This window comes from Narcine bancroftii, chromosome 6, assembly GCF_036971445.1.
Source record: "Narcine bancroftii isolate sNarBan1 chromosome 6, sNarBan1.hap1, whole genome shotgun sequence".
Taxonomy (NCBI): domain Eukaryota; kingdom Metazoa; phylum Chordata; class Chondrichthyes; order Torpediniformes; family Narcinidae; genus Narcine; species Narcine bancroftii.
In genome coordinates, this window is record NC_091474.1 from 126902852 (window position 1) to 126922773 (window position 19922).

General features: G+C 39.1%; 1 protein-coding gene across 5 annotated transcripts in view; it reads right to left on the bottom strand.

The window, feature by feature from the left end:
* LOC138736458 (katanin p60 ATPase-containing subunit A1-like) overlaps positions 1 to 19922 on the bottom strand; it is a 79854-nt gene that overhangs the window by 39764 nt on the left and 20168 nt on the right. For all 5 annotated transcript variants that reach the window (XM_069886021.1, XM_069886020.1, XM_069886018.1 and 2 more), the window contains 6 exons: positions 13991 to 14148; positions 12198 to 12372; positions 10996 to 11114; positions 10695 to 10800; positions 5341 to 5499; positions 2715 to 2841 (listed from right to left, as the gene is read on the bottom strand). In XM_069886021.1, the coding sequence (XP_069742122.1) occupies positions 2715 to 2841; positions 5341 to 5499; positions 10695 to 10800; positions 10996 to 11114; positions 12198 to 12372; positions 13991 to 14103 (799 nt within the window). In that variant the 5' untranslated portion in view covers positions 14104 to 14148. The remainder of the gene's footprint in view (positions 1 to 2714; positions 2842 to 5340; positions 5500 to 10694; positions 10801 to 10995; positions 11115 to 12197; positions 12373 to 13990; positions 14149 to 19922) is intronic.

Here is a 19922-nt window from a genome sequence, read left to right on the forward strand (position 1 = left end):
CTTCCAGTGTGTTCCTTCTATTTCTCCTGAAGCATTAAAATACATTTTCCCTCTGGACCCCTTCAATAAATAGGCAAATTAACACTGAAATACTGCATCTGTCTAACTTTCTAATCGAGAAATAACTTGTTGATTAAAAAAACTTTTACTAGAAACTGTAAATCTCTTCAGGTTCTCCATAACAAAATGTCACCTGAACCCGTGTACATAATGCAATATATAGATGTGAAATCAGTTAATTTTCATCCCCCCTCCCTCAATCATGCAAGCTCTGATTGGATGGCCTGCAGGACCTCATCATTCAGCAAGTGAAATCATATCCAGGTGCGGAATAAATTTTGGGGTACTTTTAAACCTCCTTATCTGAGAATTCTTTACATGATATATTTCTGTTAACCATTAACACCGTGAATGAGCTTATCCATTTAAAAAAAAACTATCTTCATACCTGATTAGTCAATTATTTTGCAAATTGATCATTGAACAGATCAAGAGATCTGGTCAAGAACAACTTCCTCTCATATCCTGAGAAAACATTACATTAACTACCAAAAAAAATCATACCTCAAGACATAAAAATGTACAAACTGAAAAAAAATTACACATTACACAATCCAGCGCTGTCTGTAAGGAGCATGTACGCTTTCTCTATATCTGTGTGGGTTTCCTCTTGGTGCTCCAGTTTCCTCCCACCCTCTAAAAACATACAGGGGTTTGGAGGTTAATTGGTGTATTTGAGCAGCACGAGCTCTTGGATTGGCATATTGGTTGTCATGATATATCTCTAATTTTTAAAAAAACTTTGATTATTTAAGTTATTTATCCAGCCATTAATGAATGAAAGCGGAATGTCAAGACCAATTAAGTTAGCTGTTGGTGTTCAGGCACTGAATTTTAAAGGAGAAAATATTAAAAGGAAAATAATGTTCTAAATAATACAGCCATAGTACTTTGAATAACATTCCACCAATGCATATTCAAAAACTAAGCCCTTTTTAAGTGGGTTAATCATACCAGTAAAATACTGCAGATTACTTGTTTATTTTCCAATAATCCTTTCCAGCTCACAGACTTTCAATACATTCATTTCCTTTACCATTTGGACATCATGTTCGTAGCATATACAATTTATAAAATGTAGTCATTGCTCTTGATACCAACTTTTAACCTCAACCCTGGAGAGGGTTCATGAGAGGTTCACTAGGATGATTCCTGGAATAAAAGGGGTATCATATGAGGAGTGTTTGACAGCTCCTGGCCTATTATCGTTGGAATTTAGGAGAATGGGGGGTGGGGAGGGGAATCTCATTGAAACATTTTGAATTCTGAAAGGCGTGGACAGGGTAGATGTAGAAAGGTAGTTTCTTTTGCTAGGAGAGTCTAGGACAAAGGGGCACAACTTCAGGATTGTAGGTTGTTTCTTCAGGAATTTCTTCAGCCAGAGAGTGGTAAATCTGTGGAATTATTGTTATAGGCAGTTGTGGAGGCCAAGTCATTGGGTGTATTTAAGACAGAGATTGATTGGTTCTTGATTAGCCAGGCACCAAAGGTTATGGGGCGAAGTCTAGGCAGTGGGGCTGGTAAAGAGTAGGGAAATGGATCCGCTCATGATTGAATGGTGGGGTAGACTTGATGGGCTGACTAGCCTATTTTGCTCCAATGTCTTATGGTCTCATAAAAAGATGGGACAGCAAATGCATGGTAAAACCTGCAGGTTTCCCTTATCACAAATCAACTTGACTTGGAAATAGATCTCTGTTCATTTTCAATAGTTCTAAATTCTGGAATTCCTCCCTGAAAGAAATGAAATGGTTTAAAAAGGTGGCTCATTACCACTTTTTCATGAGTAATTAGACATGCCATTGCCAGTAATGCTCACATCACAGAAAATTGAATGAAACATCATGACACAAAATTCTTGATTTGTGTTCATTACTGCAATCATACATCCACTAATAAACATAATTAAAACACAAGATTTTGTTCTCCTGGATAATTACCAAGTATGCAAATTTGAAAAGAAATGACAAATCTCAAACTTGTTTCATGCAGATAAACATAGATGCTTCCAATTGAAAAGGCACAGTACTGAAAAGAAAACATTGGAAACACTCAACAGGTCACAGAGAATCTGTGAAAAGAGAAATAGAAGTTACTTCGCTGCCCAGGAATGCCAATCATAAATAAATTCTGCTCTGCTTTCAAGAACACTAACTTCTGTCCCAGGAATGCTTCCTTGTAAAACTTTTCCTCTACTCATTAACAAATTGTCTTTGCACAGATGCTGCCTGAATCACTGAGTGTTTCCAGTATCTTTTTTTTAAACCGTTTTCATAGCATTGTTAAAAGCAGTTTCAGATCCCACGCAGCCAGTTTTGATTTTGGTTCATCTATAGTTGGTTCTGATGAAAGGTCATCATCCTGAAACTTTAACCGTTTCTCTCACCACACTGCTTGACCTATTTAGTATTTTGAGAATGTTCTGTTTTTATTTTAGTGGTTGGTTTGTTGAGGCCTGAATACAACTCAGCCAAAATAAAACAAAACAAAAAATTCAACCTGCGTTCCCACATCTTACTGCTAAGGTGGAGGCTCTGTTGGGAAGTGTGGTACAGTGGGCATTAATCAGATGCTAAATCTTGTAATGAAGTTCTGCACAATTAAAACATGTAAAACAATTATTATTCATACAGAGGAAAGAAAATGAAACATACCATCCATTTGAACAAGGAGCTCTGCTTTTACTCTTCTGCTAGCTTCATGTTCCTCTGCAGTTCCTCTACGACTGCAAATGGAGTCAATTTCATCGATGAAAATGGTTGTTGGAGCATAAAATCTGGCCTCAAAAACAAGAAACAGGAATGCATTGTCAGGCGATCTCAGCAGCATCATTTCTAACAATTTCATGCTAACCTTTCTGATGTTTTCTTCAGCAATGGAAAACCTCAGAGAATGCTTAAGAAAAGCAAAAACCTGCAAAAACTTCTAAGGTAAATATTTCATCCACTTCAAGAACATTTGGGAGGAGTGCATCCTGTGTTCTTTTTGGTTCATTAGTGAATAACAAACACTGGCAGGTGATGTGGTTGGGTCTATCTCTCTAGAAACTATTGAAATTATTGTGCAGATGATGAAGGTTTGTCACATCTTAGTTCATTTCCAAAGAAGGGAGACATTTAGACGAGGTCTTTCTCAGCCATTTGTGCTTTTTTGGATTGAGTTGGCATCTGCTAAAACTGAAATTTACAGGACTTTCCAACAATCCTAATTTAATTTGGGAAATTTGGCTGTGGGTTTACATGCACATGCTGTTCATTAAGATAGCTCTTCTACCTCAATTTAAAACAAATCAATTTGGAAAGGTTGCCAATTTACAGAAATGCAGTTGTGCAAAACAGCAAAAGTTAGATGTAACGAATAGAGTTGAATGACAGACCGATCAGATCAAAAGCTCTACGGGCCTGCCATATCCAACTGAGAATGATTATGGACGATTAAGCAACTAACAGGAAAAGGATTCCTAAAGAACATTCCCTTCAATAGAGGCAGAACCAGCATGCAAACAACAAAGGTGAGTGAAATGGATGCCAACAAAAAATACAGGTACTTACTGAATAAGATCCCTTGAAAATTCCATCCTACATTATAGGTCCAATGTGTTTTTACTTAAGTGAATTCCACCCCTTCCGAAATATTTTCAAGATGTTCATCACCATAACACCAGCTGGGCAACATACCATGTAGAACTCTTAATTCCATTTACAAACCCCTCTAATTATTCATCCCTTCTAACTACCATATTATGATTCTGTCTTCCCTCTGTACAGCTTCTGATTCCAACATACAATGTGGAAAACCTCTGGCTATCTTTCAGACCATCTTTACAAACAACAATTACACTATATATACTGGATATCGTTAGTCACTCTGGAACTCAGCTCTACCTCACTTGACTTCCCATTAGTTAGTGACTTTCATTTAAATTATTTAATTTCTAACACAAACTATCAGGGTAGTTAATTGCCAACTTGAAACACCTTTAACAGTATTACTATTCTAAGATTACAAGGTAAATACTGTACACTCAAACCCCCGATATCCAGCTATGGGAATTGGTAGATGCCAGATAAGTGTATTTTCTGGTTGCTTGAGCTTACTCTTGCAATGCCTAACTAATACACCTGCATTAAGAATAAAGTTTAAAAGACAAAAACACTTACACTGAACAAACTCCACTTGCATGAATACATAAACATTAAAGCATTTTACTTTATTTTCAGTCACATTCTTTGAAAACATTTAACTGTCGCTGCATCCTCCCCCTCCACGGAGCCGCCCAAAAGATGAACATTATAGATAATTAATCCACCCCTCCAGCAAGTCTACAGATAAAGCCTCTGACTGGAGAAACTCTTACTAAGCAGGGATAAGGTTACACTTTAAGAGACACCCCTACGGTGAATGGCATCAACCAGTTCTTTATCCTGGGTGACGCCATTGCTGTTTCACACAACTTTATTCAAACAACTGCTACGAGTAAAACATGACCAAGGCACTCTGCTGGCTGAATAATTTTAAAAAATTTTAAATCTAGACATACAGCACTAAAACAGGCCAATTCGGCTCTGACGTGGACTTTTTACCCCCTCCATAAATCTTCGTCCGCGAAGCCAAGCCAAAGAAGAACCTACACCCTGGTATGATTTTGAAGGGTGGGAGGAAACCGGAGCCCCAAAAGAAACCCCACGCAGACATAGGGAGAAACAGACAGCACAGGATTCGAACCCAGGTCCGGTCCCGATTACTGGCGCTGTAAAGGCATTGCACTAAACACTACTCCAACCATACCACCCATTTAATCCCATTTTCACCCAAAGGTTTACGCATTACCTCAGAGAACATTCACTTTTACAATTTTAAACACATATTTTTAAACTATTATTTTATCCTTATTTATTGCAATTTTTAAAATTTATTTTCCTTAATTGTTTTGCCGGTTGCTTGAATTCTGGATAGCAGTGATTTTACTGTATTAGGCTTTGGTTTAAGAGCCAGTCTTTTTTTTTGCCAGAAAATTCTAGACTGATCAAACTCTTCACTATAGATTTAGTTTATAAAGCATTCTATTTATGACAATTCCGCGTGATCATTTTGTACATTAGGATTAGAGCCAAGACTGTATTTTAGGTAATTAGCTGATCCCAAGAGCTATCCTGGGTGAGGAATTGCAGAGCAAGGAGAAAAGATTAACCTGATGTCTGGCTCATCCCTTCCAACTACCATTTTTCAAGTTGCCAGCTACATTAATCAGACAACTACATATTATTTCTCCATACCTACCATCTCAAAAAGAAGGCGGACCAGTTTCTCAGACTCTCCCCTATATTTGGAAGTAAGCGTTGAAGAAGAAATATTGAAAAATGTTGTTCCGCATTCAGTTGCAACAGCTTTAGCCAACATTGTTTTTCCAGTTCCTGGGGGGCCAACCATCAGAACTCCCTTTGAATTATAAGCAAACATATTCTCAAACACTACATGATTTTATTAATGTCAATTCAACAGAAAAAGCAATGTAACTTTGCTGAAAACCAACTTTATTTTTGTGACATGTTGTAAGTCAACCAGGGACAATGGTCCTTTTTACAAAAGAGATCAATTTCAATAATGGAGATTGTAAATTCAAGGGTCTTAACATGAGAATGATTGAACAAATTAAATTGATTTGACCCAGACAGTTAAGTTTGGCAAGACAGGATTTACAGAATATTCATTTACCTACAAACTGCTACTCATAACTGAAACCATCCTATGGGAATACCAGATGAAATTAGGCACAAAGCAAAATAAACCATTTAAACACAAAATAGACTTTTTCAAGTAGATAGCATGGACTTCTGGAATTTTACCAATAACAACCCACAAGTTGAGAACAGGAAAATCATTCTCTACTTTTCATTATTAAATAAGAATTAAAAATAATTGAAAAATAATCTACTTCTACTTCTTAAAGCATTATTCAGAATGATAAGTCATAGCTTGAAAAGAGCACCTTCAGTCTACCATTCTGAACTCTTGTACTTTCTGTACTAGTCCCACTTACCTGAAGGTTTGATTACTGGAGACATTTAGAATAAATTAAAAGGATTTTTTAAAAAGTAACCGGTCAAAAGTTCCTGGGCGGGTGGGGGGGTGGGTGATGGGGTAGGGGAAGGTCTGAGGATCCACCAAAGCTTAAATGCTCTTTATGGACTACATCTTTGGAGTAACTGAATTTCAAGGGGACATCAAGACAATGGCATCATGAAGAAAGCCTCTACTTCCTCAGGAGTTTGCGGAGGACCTAGTGGAGTTGTTCAAGTGAACCGGTACGGACTTGAAGGGCCGACATGGCCTGTTTCCGTGCTGTAAACGGTTATATGGTTATATGATATCAGATATCACTTCTAATAAACAGAAGGTTGACCTGTAGGACAACAAACTACTTGCCCACAGGAGAAGCAACAATGGGCTAAGTGTGCGTGCAAGAAGTAGTCTGGATCAAGTATGATCTAGTCCATGTAAAACTGTTGTTAAGAATGCTATCAATATCTTAAAAATCTGTAACAAATTGTATGTTTATGCAAATTCTGTGTAACGACAGAGTAATGCCACATAAAGTGGGTATAGATTTGGACTGTCAACTTTAATAGGATTCAGTTAACAATTCACTGAAGAGAAAAGGAGAAAACACTAGGACTGAAAGAGCTTTAAGTGTATAGAAAAAAGTACCTTCATGATGTAACATTAAGGTGGACATCCTAAAAATTTTCACTCCATTACTTTTATGGGTTATGATGTCAATGCCAGTTAAGAAACTAAATCAGAGATGACACCATTCTATATTACCCTGTGAATGGAGCAAATTCAATGTGCCTTGTGGCCTTTTATCATTACATGACAAAGAGCCATTGGGCAAATATGCAACCCCAAGGTTGGGGGGAGTGACAGTGGCTGTGCCTCCAGCACGAGGTCGGCCCCTGTAGCTCAGAAAGGGAGGGAAAGGAAGAGGAGGGCAATTGTGGTAGGAGACTCCATAGTTAAGAGGACGGATAGGGGATTCTGCGGACGCAGCAAGGAGAACCGGATGGTGGTTTGCCTCCCTGGTGCCAGGGTCCGGGATGTTGCTGCGCGTGTCCCAGATATCCTAAAGTGGGAGGGACAGGAGCCAGAGATCGTGGTACATGTAGGTACCAATGACATAGGGAGAATTAGAGAAGAGGTCCTAAAAAGTGAGTACAGGCAGTTAGGTAGGGAGTTAAAAAGAAGGACCGCAAAGGGGGTAATCTCTGGATTACTCCCTGTGCCACGTGACAGTGTGAATAGAAATAGAATGAGGTGGGTGATTAACACGTGGCTGAAGGGGTGGAGTAAGGGGCAGGGTTTTAAGTTTCTGGATAACTGGGACCATTTTTGGGGGAGATGTGACCTGTACAGTAAGGACGGGTTACACTTAAATCCCAGGGGGACCAGAATCCTGGCAGAGGTATTTGCTAGGGCTACTCAGGATCCTTTAAACTAGAATGGTTGGGGGGAGGGAACAAATTAGTACAGAGCAGTAAGGAGAAGGTTAGAATGCAAACAAAGAAAGTTTGTAGTAAGTATTTGAATATGGATGGGCAGGTGATAGAGAAGGGAAATGCTCTGGAAGAAGATGAAGGGCAATTGGCAGGAAAAGTAAATAATGTTGTTCTTAAAGATGAGGGAAAACAGGGATTAAAAATTGGGAAATCCCTGAAATTCATATATTTTAATGCCAGGAGTATTGTAAAAAAGGTGGATGAGCTGAAGGTGTGGATTGATACTTGGAAGTATGATGTGGTAGCGATTAGTGAGACATGGTTGCAGGAGGGATGTGATTGGCAACTGAATATCCCTGGGTTTCGTTGTTTTCGGTGTGATAGAGTCGGAGGGGCAAGAGGAGGTGGGGTTGCATTGCTTGTCAGGGAAAATATTACAGCGGTGCCGAGGAAGGATAGATTAGAGGGCACATCCACGGAGGCTATTTGGGTGGAACTGAGGAGTAGGAAAGGAGAGGTTACACTTGTAGGGGTGTATTATAGACCACCCGGAGGGGACCGAGACCTAGAGGAGCAAATCTGTAGGGAGATAGTAGATATTTGTGATAAGCACAGGGTTGTAATTATGGAAGATTTTAATTTTCCACATATAAATTGGGAAACACATTCTGTGAAAGGACTGGATGGGTTAGAGTTTGTGAAATGTGTGCAAGATAGTTTTTTACAATATGTAGAGGTGCCAACCAGAGAAGGAGCAGTGTTAGATCTACTGTTGGCAAATGGGATGGGTCAAGTGACGGAGGTTAGTGTTGGCAAGCACTTCGGGTCCAGTGATCATAATGCCATCAGCTTCAATGTCATTATGGAAAGAGAGAAATCAGGGCCAAGGATTGAGGTTTTTGATTGGGGAAAAGCTAGATTTGAGGAGATGCGAAAGGACTTGCAGGGTGTGCATTGGGACAATTTGTTTTATGGGCAGGATGTAGTAGAGAGATGGAAGTCTTTTAAAGATCAGATTTTGAGAGTGCAAAAGCTTTATGTTCCTGCTAGGTTAAAAGGAGGGGCAAAAGGTTTGAGAGAGCCCTGGTTTTCAAGGAATATTGGAAACTTGGTTCGAAGAAAAAGGGAGGCGTACATTAGATATAAGAAGCATGGAGTTAAGGAGATGTTTGAAAGATACATTGAATGTAAGAGGAATCTTAAGAGAGGAATTAGGAAAGCTAAAAGAAGGTACGAGAAAACTATGGCAAGCAGGGTGAAAACTAATCCAAAAGAGTTCTACAAATATGTTAATGGTAAGAGGAAAGCTAGAGACAAAATTGGTCCCTTAGAAAATCAGAGCGGAAAACTGTGTGTGGAGCCTAGAGAAATGGGGGAGATATTGAACAGTTTCTTTTCTTCGGTATTCACTAAGGAGAAGGATATTGGGAGATGTGAGATAAAAAAAGCAAATTGGGTAAATATGGGGAATATAGAGATTACAAAAGGTGTAGTTTTAAGGCTTTTGAAGAATATAAAGGTGGATAAGTCTCCGGGACCAGACGGGATCTTCCCCAGGACATTGAGAGAAGTGAAGGAGGAAATAGCAGAGGCTCTGGCGGTAATTTTCCAAATGTCATTAGATATGGGGATAGTGCCGGAGGATTGGCGCATTGCGCATGTGGTTCCGTTATTTAAAAAGGGTTCAAGGAGGAAGCCTGGCAACTATCGGCCTGTAAGTTTGACGTCTGTGGTAGGTAAATTAATGGAGAAAATTCTTAGAGATAGTACTTATAAACATCTGGATAGACAGGGTCTGATCAGGAGCACTCAACATGGATTTGTGGGAGGAAGGTCATGTTTGACCAATCTGATTGAATTTTTTGAAGAGGTGACTAGGAATGTGGATGAGGGTAGCGCAGTGGATGTTGTCTATATGGACTTCAGTAAGGCCTTCGATAAGGTACCACATGGAAGGTTAGTTAGGAAGGTGCAGTCTTTAGGTATAAATTTTAAGATCGTCAAATGGATTGAACATTGGCTGAAAGGGAGAGGCCAGAGAGTGGTAGTGGATAATTGTCTGTCAGGTTGGAGGCCAGTGACCAGTGGTGTGCCTCAAGGATCTGTATTGGGCCCACTGTTGTTCGTTATATACATTAATGATCTAGATGATGGGGTGGTGAATTGAATTAGTAAATATGCAGACGATACTAAGATAGGTGGAATAGTGGATAATGAAGAAGGTTTTCAAGGATTGCAGAGGGATTTGGGCTGCTTAGAAAAGTGGGCTGAAAAATGGCAGATGGAATTTAATGCTGATAAGTGTGAGGTGTTTCATTTTGGTAAGAAGAATCAGAATAGGACATACGTGGTAAATGGGAGAGCATTGAGGAATACAGAAGAGCAGAAAGATTTAGGAGTAACGGTACATCGTTCCCTGAAGGTAGAAACTCACGTGAATAGGGTGGTGAAGAAGGCTTTTAGTATGCTGGCCTTTATCAATCATTGCATGGAATATAGGAGTTGGGAGGAGATGTTGAGATTGTATAAGACGTTGGTGCGGCCTAATTTGGAGTTCTGTGTGCAGTTCTGGTCGCCTAATTATAGGAAGGATATAAACAGAGTGGAGAGAGTGCAGAGAAGGTTTACCAGAATGTTACCTGGGTTTAAGCATCTAGAGTATAGGGAGAGATTGGACAGATTAGGTCTTTATTCTTTGGAGCGTAGAAGGTTGAGAGGGGATTTGATAGAAGTATTTAAGATTATGAAAGGGATAGACAGAGTGGATGTGGATAGACTATTTCCGTAAAAAGGAGGAAAGATTAAAACAAGAGGACATGAGTTAAGAATTAAGGGGCAGAGGTTTAGAGGTAACATGAGGGGGAACTTCTTTACTCAGAGAGTGGTAGCCATGTGGAATGAGCTTCCGGGAGAAATAGTGGCGGAGGAGTCAATTGTATTATTTAAGAAAAGGTTGGACAGGTATATGGATGAGAAGAAGATGGAGGGTTATGGGCATTGTGCAGGGAGGTGGGACTAGAAGGGCCTAATGGTTCGGTGCGGACTAGAAGGGCCTAATGGCCTGTTTCCGTGCTGTAATTGTTATGTTAATTACTTTACAGGAATCCTTTCCCCAGGAGATACTGAATATTGTCTTACTTTCCAAGGTCGTCTGATCCCTTTAAAAAAATCTGGCATCCACATGGGCAGAACAACAGCTTCCTCCAGTAATTTTTTTGCTACTGCCAGATCTGCTATATCATCCCTAGAAAAACAAATTGGGGTATGTGATTTGTTGATCTAATATTTTACTAAGCAGAAAATAATAATAAAATATTAAATAAATAGATCTTTTTACCTTTGATCTATCAACAATATCATAGTTAATTATTTCAAATCAGAATTACTACAAAGGTTATTATTAGGTTTCAATAGATAAACATCAATGGTTTTTACTCACCATCGAACATTTGGGTTTTGTGATATTATATCTCTCTCTAAAGCTTCCACTAAATCTCTGTCATTTCCAGAGCCATCAAATTTTTTTGGTTCACTCTCAGGCGTATCAGTCTGCTTTATCTATTAAGACATAGATTAATATTTGATGATTTCTTGAAATTAATAAATTCTTAAATGCTTTAATTTTGTGGCAACCCACTAAAATAAAAAAATTTCTTGATTAATATCTGGAGCGATATGCAAACCCCATTGATTGAGAATGGTACAATTTAAGTTTTTATTGAAAGAATACCTATTCAAAACCAATTCCAAATACTGAATCCAAGATCAAAGATACAGAGCAACACTGTGTGATTCACTTGCAATTTATTATCTAATTATGCATGGCCACAGTTCTATCATTCTTCCCAAGGAACAGGTATTCATCTCTTCTTGTCACACCAAGCCATTTCCTTTCTCATTTCTATCAGGATAAATAGAGGGTGCAAGAATCTTTCTGCTGGTCAACTCAGGAGAATAAGCTTTGAATATTTTTATAAAAACATGCATGAAATTGGTAGAATGGAAATGATCAAAATGACAACATGAAAAGGTATAGAAATTTAATTTTCAGAAAATAAACACATGAAAGTATCAAAAAAGCCAGCACAAATACTCCACTACAAAATAAAACCTCAACATTCACTCCAAAGTCATAGCATCTGGACTTGAACCTGAACCCTTTTAGGGGTAGGGAAATAATTCTTTGGCTTAAGCAGAACAAAGGTTTTGCTTTTCTGCCTGAATTATTTCCTTGGCCAACACCAACAAAAACTGATAAACTGATCATTCTTGCATAATTCTCACTTGACTTTAGCCAATTTAGATGACAAATTTTACTCATGTAATCAGTATAGCATTTCAAAAAACATCTAAATTGTATTCTTAATTTACAAAATCTAATAGTCTACATCGTGTAAATAGAAAGCCTGCAGTGGGAGAGTTTGCTTTTGAAAAATAAAACACATGCACCAAAATTCTTCATAGTAACCTCTGGCTTCCTAAAAATCACTAATGCCAACTGTGAATTTGAGACAATATAACAAAACAGACATCTCAACGAATATCTAAAAGACTATATTAAAGATTTTTTTTGCAATTGTAATTCCATTAGTTTATAATGCTTTAGGACAACTTTTTTAGTTTCCTATTATGACAACTTACTTTGTCCTCCTTCCCTTTCTTTTCCTTTCCTTTGCTTGCTTTGACTTTGTCATTGTTTCCCATTCGAGATACTGGACGGGTAGAACCTTTACCTGGAGCACTTAGACGGTCTTTCTGAGGAGCTTTAAGGTCATTGCATGGTGTGGACTGGCGTTTTCTTGGGTGTGGTGATGGTCTGCATTCAGAGAACAACATGTCAATTTGGTCAATTAAGACAATGCTCTAACATTTCAATGTATACAAACCATAGTCACAAAAGTTGGTTATTTTTGCTTTGCTCCAATCATCTTATTTCAAATAGACAAGGATTTCATCTTCAATCTATAAATATGGAAAATGGATTGTATAATGGCCATGCCCTTTTCAAACAATTTTAGGTCCTTCTTACAAGTTGAGCATCAAATTGCAACAAGAAAGATTAAATTAACTGTCAGGGCATCGACACTGTTGTTTGACTCCAGTCTTCACCAAAATTGGCTCTGTGATAGATCTATTGATTAGGATCATGGCTTGCATGCCATCATGAAGCAAATGCAAGATGTTTGGAGTGTGCTTCACCGTTCCTCAGAGCTGATGAAGTAAAAGGCTTTAGAAAAGCTGAAAAAGGCCAAGTAGAGCAACTGGTGCTGCTATCTGCATTTCACATGGTGTTGTCAAGCAGTGAAGATCACATGTGTTGTGCCTCCAGATGGATAGAATCCACATTACAATTCCACAAGCAACTCCTTGAAGCTGCAATTGAGGACTTTGGAGAATACTTTCCTTAAGAGCAGAACCTTCTGTAATTATCAGTCTCCTCTTCTATCTCCGAAATGCAATACATCATATCCAACAACCATGCATGACATTGGCAATAATCTTTGGATCTAATGGAAAGCTATTCATCATATACTCCAGACTAAGCTCATCCAAATAGTCAAGCTGCAGCACACAAGAGATGCATGTATTTGTGGGAACTCAGAGGTCATGTACCAAACCATTGTCAACTCATTCGTCGAAGCATATAAAAGCCTTATCATCAAAATTATCAAAAAAATCTCCATCAATTTGCTCTTATCCATCGACAACCAAGAGTCATGGCAAGAGTATGGAAAACATTAGACTACTTCCCATCTTTCAGGGGTGGCACAGTTGGCGTAGGAGTTAATGCAATGCCTTTAGAGTGCCAGCAATCGGGACCAGGGTTCAAATCCTGCGCTGTCTGTAAGGAGTTGGTATGTTCTCCCCATGTCTGCATGGGATCCCTCCAGGGGCTCTTGTTTCCTCCAACCGTTCAAAACATACCGGGGGTTGTAGGTCAATCAGGTGTAATTGGGTGGCATTGACTAGTATGTTGAAGTGGCCTGTTACCGAGCTGTATATCGAAATTTTTTTAAATTAAAAACAAGGATTTAAAGAAAAATTACATGAACACTTAACTCCATTTATCCACACTCAACAATTCCCTTTCTTTGAAACAATAATGATGATAGACAAACTGGATCTTTTTTTCCCCCTCACCCTCCCCCCAGCCCCCATATCTACTAATTCTATGCTTAGAAGCAAATAATTTTTATTTCAAAGCACATTTTGAAGTTCATAAAATGTAAATTGCAATGTCCCTTTAAATCAAGTCTTGAGATTGTCAGTAATATAAGATATGAAAATCAAAAAAACTGCAAATACTGGAAATCTGAAATAAATACAGAAAATGCTGTAAATTGCCAGCAGGTCAGACAGCATCTGTGGAAAGAGAAAGAGTTGATCTTTCATTGTTGACTCTTGGGCAGAAGATGCAAGATAAAATTACTTACTTGCGCTCTACAGGCACAGGCAATGACCAGACTTCTAGATCATGTGCTGGCCCTTCGTGCTGAACAGCTTGTAGAGGAGAACTGTTATGTTTAAACCCATCCAATGTTGCCATAATCTCTTTGACATGCTGACATTCTTCACTTATCTCTTGCCATATCTATGGGGACAAAAAAAACTTATATTAAATTATAAAATATAATTAAAAGAATTAATAATATTATAAATTTAAGAACTCTACTTTGAAAGCAATTCTGTTAAACAAAATAGCACTTCACCTTCCTTTGCAGTCCTTTGCACTAACAATTTTTAACAATTTCACAACAGCTATATTTTCTTTCTCAGCACAAATGTGGTGATACCTTTTTTTGTTATCTAAATGTTACCTAGACAACTTTAGTCTGCACCCAATCATAGACATCCCCTCCATGCTCTCCACTCTTCCCTCTCTCTGCATTTTAAAATCCATATACGGTAGTTCTGATGAAGTCTTTGACCTGAAGCACCCAATTCTCTCTTGTCTTTCTAGGAGGTCTCAGTGTTTTGTTTTTAGAATTCCAGCACCTGCAGTTTTTTTTTTGTTTTGGTTACTATAAATATTCAGATTTTTGAAGCTTTTACTCAGAATTTAACCTTAATAAAGCTTGGAAATTTGAGGAAGGGGCAGGCGTTGAACTGATTTTAAGCCAACTTTTTTGAAGGCTTTCCCCAGAATGATATACTCAAATTTGCCTGATGTACAGAGTTGAATAGGGAAACAAAAATACCAATCTGTTAAATAGAGAAATAATAGCTTTAAGTAAAAGTACATCTCCAAAAAAAAATTACACCTGAAAGATGGTTTACAATGTAGAAGGGAAAAATATACTGATTAAACTGGATCCAAGGTTTAGTTATTCTTTTTCCCCACAGAAACTAAAACACTGAAAGAACATGGCATACATTTTACTCAACAACTGTCAGCCAAGTCAGGGATCCATGAATGGAATAGTTAAAGTGACTTCAGAGTAAAATAGTCATTTGAAACAATAGTTAAAACCATTGATAACATTTGTAGAAGGTATAACATGCAACCTAACAGGGGTCCTAGTAGAGGTATTTAGCTGCAGATGAGGTGCCAGAAGATTGAGGATAGCTAGTATTGTTCCATTGTTTAAGAAAGGCTCCAAGACAAATCTGGAAAATTATAGGACAGTGAACTTGACATCAGTTGTGGGTAACTTACTGGAAGATATTCTAAGAGATCGAATATAAATACAGTAAAATCCCTGGTATAGGAGCCAAATGCGCATTGTTTGTAGTTGATGGTTTAGCTGCTGGCATTGGCAGCGTTCCAGGGTCCGAGGGCTGCGCACGTTCTGTCGCTGCCAGTGCACCTGCTCTATTCACTACGGATGGTTGACACATGCACGTGAGTTTCACGGGGGTTGGATTTTAGTTGCCTGCATTGATTGCTAATGAAAGCATGTTTAATCTCTTCTAGCGTTGCTGCTCTGCTAAGTCACCCACCAACACTTAATACATCATTTTCCAGAATGAGGTTGAATTTGCAAATGTAGATTGTCCCCTTAACATTCATTCCCTTTCTCAGACTTTAGATTTCAGCTGCAAATTTCTTCTTCTGGCAAAAGCAGATGATCTCCATTTCAGCATTAGCCAGTTCTTCAACTGTGAGACCATTGCTTTCCTGAGTCTCAAGATTTCCTGTCCCCTTTTGTGGCAGATCTCTCTGATGGATGTTATCTGGATGAAGCTGGGCAAGAACACCACTTCCTTGTTTTCTCTTTCTGCTGTGATACAGAAGCAGTCCTTTAAGTCTGAGCATCCATGCTACTGCCCTTTTTAAACAAGTCCAGGATGAGAAGTAATGGATTAAGCGGGTTACTGGATCCACTTCTTCAGACGTTATCCAAGCAGAATTTACAGTAATGCCCCTGATTTCAGAGTAGTTTGGTGAGTTTTTTTTATATTTTATTTATAATTTTCCAAACAAACTCAAAGAGTTATCAACATTATCAGTGTCAATAGTAACAGTATCAGCATTGACTACATTTTACAATCATCAGTTTTATACAAAGTTTTCTGCAGAGTTCAAGCTCTTTTCGTCCCGCTCCCTCCCCACCCTCAACATTTAACACTTACCACAATTACATATAACATTCAAGACACTCACAACAAAGGTACAAGACATACATTAGGGTTTTATGGGTCTTTGGTGAGATTTCTTCCAATCCATCATGATTTTGAGGCCACTCTTCCTGAGGCCAAAGGACAACTGAGGCCTGGACACCTTATTTCTTTCTTCAGAAAAGACTGACTTTCAAACCTCGAGAAGCCATGTCTGCTGGATTGTTAACTGTGTTAACATATGTCCACTGTAGTGCATGTGAGGCTGTGTCAATTTCAGCAACTCTGATGGCCAAAAAAGTTTGGAACCTTACTTATTGTTGATATATTTAAGCACAGAGGTGCCATCAGTCCAAAGCATGGAGTCTGCTAGTTCCACCTGCAGCTCTTTTCTCCACACCTTGACCATTCTGCTCGCCATGGTGGCAGTAGTCAACTCTATTTGAGGGATAGTGGCTGGCTTTAATGGAGCCACTCTTGCTTTTCCCCTCACAAACCCACAATATGCTTGACCATGGTTCTTCAGTAACCGTCCTCACACGGATCAGCAAAATGCTACAGTTGAGAAAATGTCACCATTCCAAAGATTGTGGGTTTGAAATATCTTTTTACCTTTAAATCTTCCAGATTATGAAGATCCTGAATCCAACACTTCCATTCCTGTGCAATGAAGTCTGGTATCATAGCATCCTAACAATCCTTTTCCAACACAAATCTTGCAGGATCTTCTTGGCAGTCAGGACTACTGGTGCTAATATTCCTAAGGGATCATATATCAAATTGACTGTTGAAAGAATCCCCCTTCTTGTTAGGAGTCAAAGAGGATTTTGAACTTAAAAACGTCAGACTGAGTACACCTAACAACCTCTCCACAGGAAGGTTGTCATGGTCCAAGTCCAGATTCTTCATTTCTCTTGCTCTCTCTCTGTTTCAGGTATGGCAGCCAACATGTGACAACTGTTAGTTATCTACTTGGTAAGTAGAAAACCTCCCTTGAAACAAATCTGACGCTGCTGAAGTGAGGCAGTCATCCATATAGAAGTTGTTCATGATGGTGCTTACAGCTTGAGGGCTAAACTGTTTCACATTGTCCTCAGCACACCCAAGGGAAAAGTATGTACAACTTGCAGATGAATTTGCTCCAAATAGATGCACTGTGATTCTGTATTCCACTATGTTCTGACTGTAGTCTCCATCAGGCCACCAGAGGAACAGTAACAAGTCACGGTCTTCATTCGGTACTTTCACCTGGTAGAACATTGCTTTAGCATCTGCAGTGATAATAACAGATTCTTTACGGAATCTATCAATGTACTGGTCAGGTCTGGCCCCTGTAAGAGCTGAGAATTTAGCGAAACTCCCCGAAATATTGCTTCACAGTCAAACACCACTGGAAGTTTTTTATTTCGTGGATTCAAAACCCAATGGTGTGGTATATACTATTTTTTTTTGCCATCACAATGTTTCAAGATACCAACTAGTACTTCCTCTGTATAACCTTTGGATACCATGTCAGGCATGAAGTTGATGTAGTCTGAATGAAAGGAGGAATCCCTCTTGAATCTTCTCCTTAGGTTCAGAGTACATTGTTCAGTAACGCTTCTATTGTCCGTCTTGCATATTTCTCTTTCCTTTAAAGGTAATCCAATGCAATAACAGCCATTGACTTATTGGTAGATTTTGAGACTAAATCCAAGAACCGTTTGTCTTCTCTTGAAGATTCTTGGTCGTCACTGAGGCACTCAGGAAAGTCAGTTCTGAACTGTTGTTCCCACGGCTCATCAAGTTTCACAACTGATATCCTGTCGCCGATTGCTCCTGAGCATTATGGTCCATTAAATGTCCAACCAAGCACGGTTTTGACAGCGGAAGGTCCATCTCCCACACTCAGTATTACATCTAGTAATTCCAGAGCCTTGGGTCCATCTGAACCAATCAGCAACTCTATCTCAGAGCCAATTTCAGGAATATGAATATTGATCAGATGTTTCCTTTATGCACAGGCATGGTCTTCTGAGTGCATATGCCTGGGAGATCACAAAAATCGGTGCATTCAAGTCCAGTGACCTCTAAGACTGAAACAATGGTTTCAACAACCTTCCCTTGATCTGTAGTTCTCAATGGAATCCTTGACCTTCTTCCCTGAAGATTAAGCTTATTCATTAGCCTTACTGTGCAAAATGATGCAGTGCTCCCTGGGTCAGGAAATGCATAAGTAGGCACTGTTGCATTCCCCTTCCTGGCCTTGACTTGTACAGGACTATTGAGAGTTATCCTCACCGGCCCCAGGACGACCACTTGTCTAAACCGAGGCTACAGCCCTGTTTTCAGCTGCTTCCAGTATTTCTTCCTGCTCCTTTTCCTTTTCCTTCTTTCCTTGGTGGATTTGCAGCATCTGGGAGGCTTTAAACCGCACATGTTGCAACCGAGTCACTTCCTGTAGGTTTTGCTGACGTGTCCTTTACACCGACACCCAAAATATACTCAATTTTCCTTTAGGAAAGCAATTTTCTCACTAGGTGCCCTATTTTCCAACTGTGGACACATCTCCAAAGCATGTCCACCTCCACAGAACAAACAGTTCTTCACAGCAGGTAAACTCTCCTTTTCCTTAGTTCTTTTATCATTTTCCTTATCTGCAACTGTCACCGTGGTGGCAAAGACACTTCCTTTTACTCTTGGATAGGGCTGTGACTTGGACCTCCTTTCATCGTTGCTCACTCTTGGGAGTGTCTTTGACATCTCCAAATACTGGATCTGTTGCAATCTCCACTTGCCTTTCAAGGAAATACACCATTTCCTTAAAGGTAGCTCTTTGATTGTGTTTTTCCCAGAAATCAAAGACCACAGTTCTCCATATATCCCTCAGCCAGTAGGGAAACTTCCTTATGATGATAAGAATATTAGCAGGCATGTCAAGCTCATGCATGTAGTTGATTTCTTCCATGGCATTACAACATCCTCTTCGAAAGGGAGCGTGTGCCTGAAGAGCTTCTGTGTCATCTGGTTTTATTGACAACCATGAAAGAGCCTTCTCCATATAAGCTGAAGTAATTTTATGCTCGTTGCCAAAATGCTCCTGATCCTCTGTCCGAGGCCATACGTAGGTAACTCTTTACAAGTTCCCTTGGCTGTCCTTTTGCGTACTGTTCCAAATAGGGACAATCTCTGTGGTTTTTGTTCTTGCTTTCATGCGGTGTTGAAAGAATTTAATGAACGCTTGGTACTGAAGTGGGCCACCATCAAAAACCTGAATCTCTTTCTTGGGCATGGAAGAGAAACACTGCAGCTGGATTAATGATGCAGAGATTTCATTTTGCCTTTCCATGGCTGAGAATATGTTGCTCTGTTCACCGTTGCTTGTAGCAGGTAATGTAGCTGGAAATGTCACATGTGCATGTTCACCATGATATCTGATACTTGACTGGAGTGCCAAGGGAATTTATACAAAGCACTTTTGGCTCCTACATCCAGTATCCGGCACCTATGGGGATTGGTAAATGTCAGATAAGTGGATTTGTCAGTTCCTTGAGATTCTTTGTTGTGTGATTAGCGAATTAACTGCCAGGAGTCACTAATTTTAAATGTTCGTATTTTTTACCCAGGTATTTTCTGTGATTTTTTTTGTCAGTTGCTTGAATTCTGGATAATGGGGATTTTAATGCATTTGGATTTACAGGGACTGATTAGGGATAGTTAATATAGCTTTGTGTGTAGTATAGTTTTCCAAGGAAGTTACCATGAAAGTTGACGAAAGAAAGGCAGTGGATATTGTTTACATGGATTTTTACAAGATCCCACATGGGA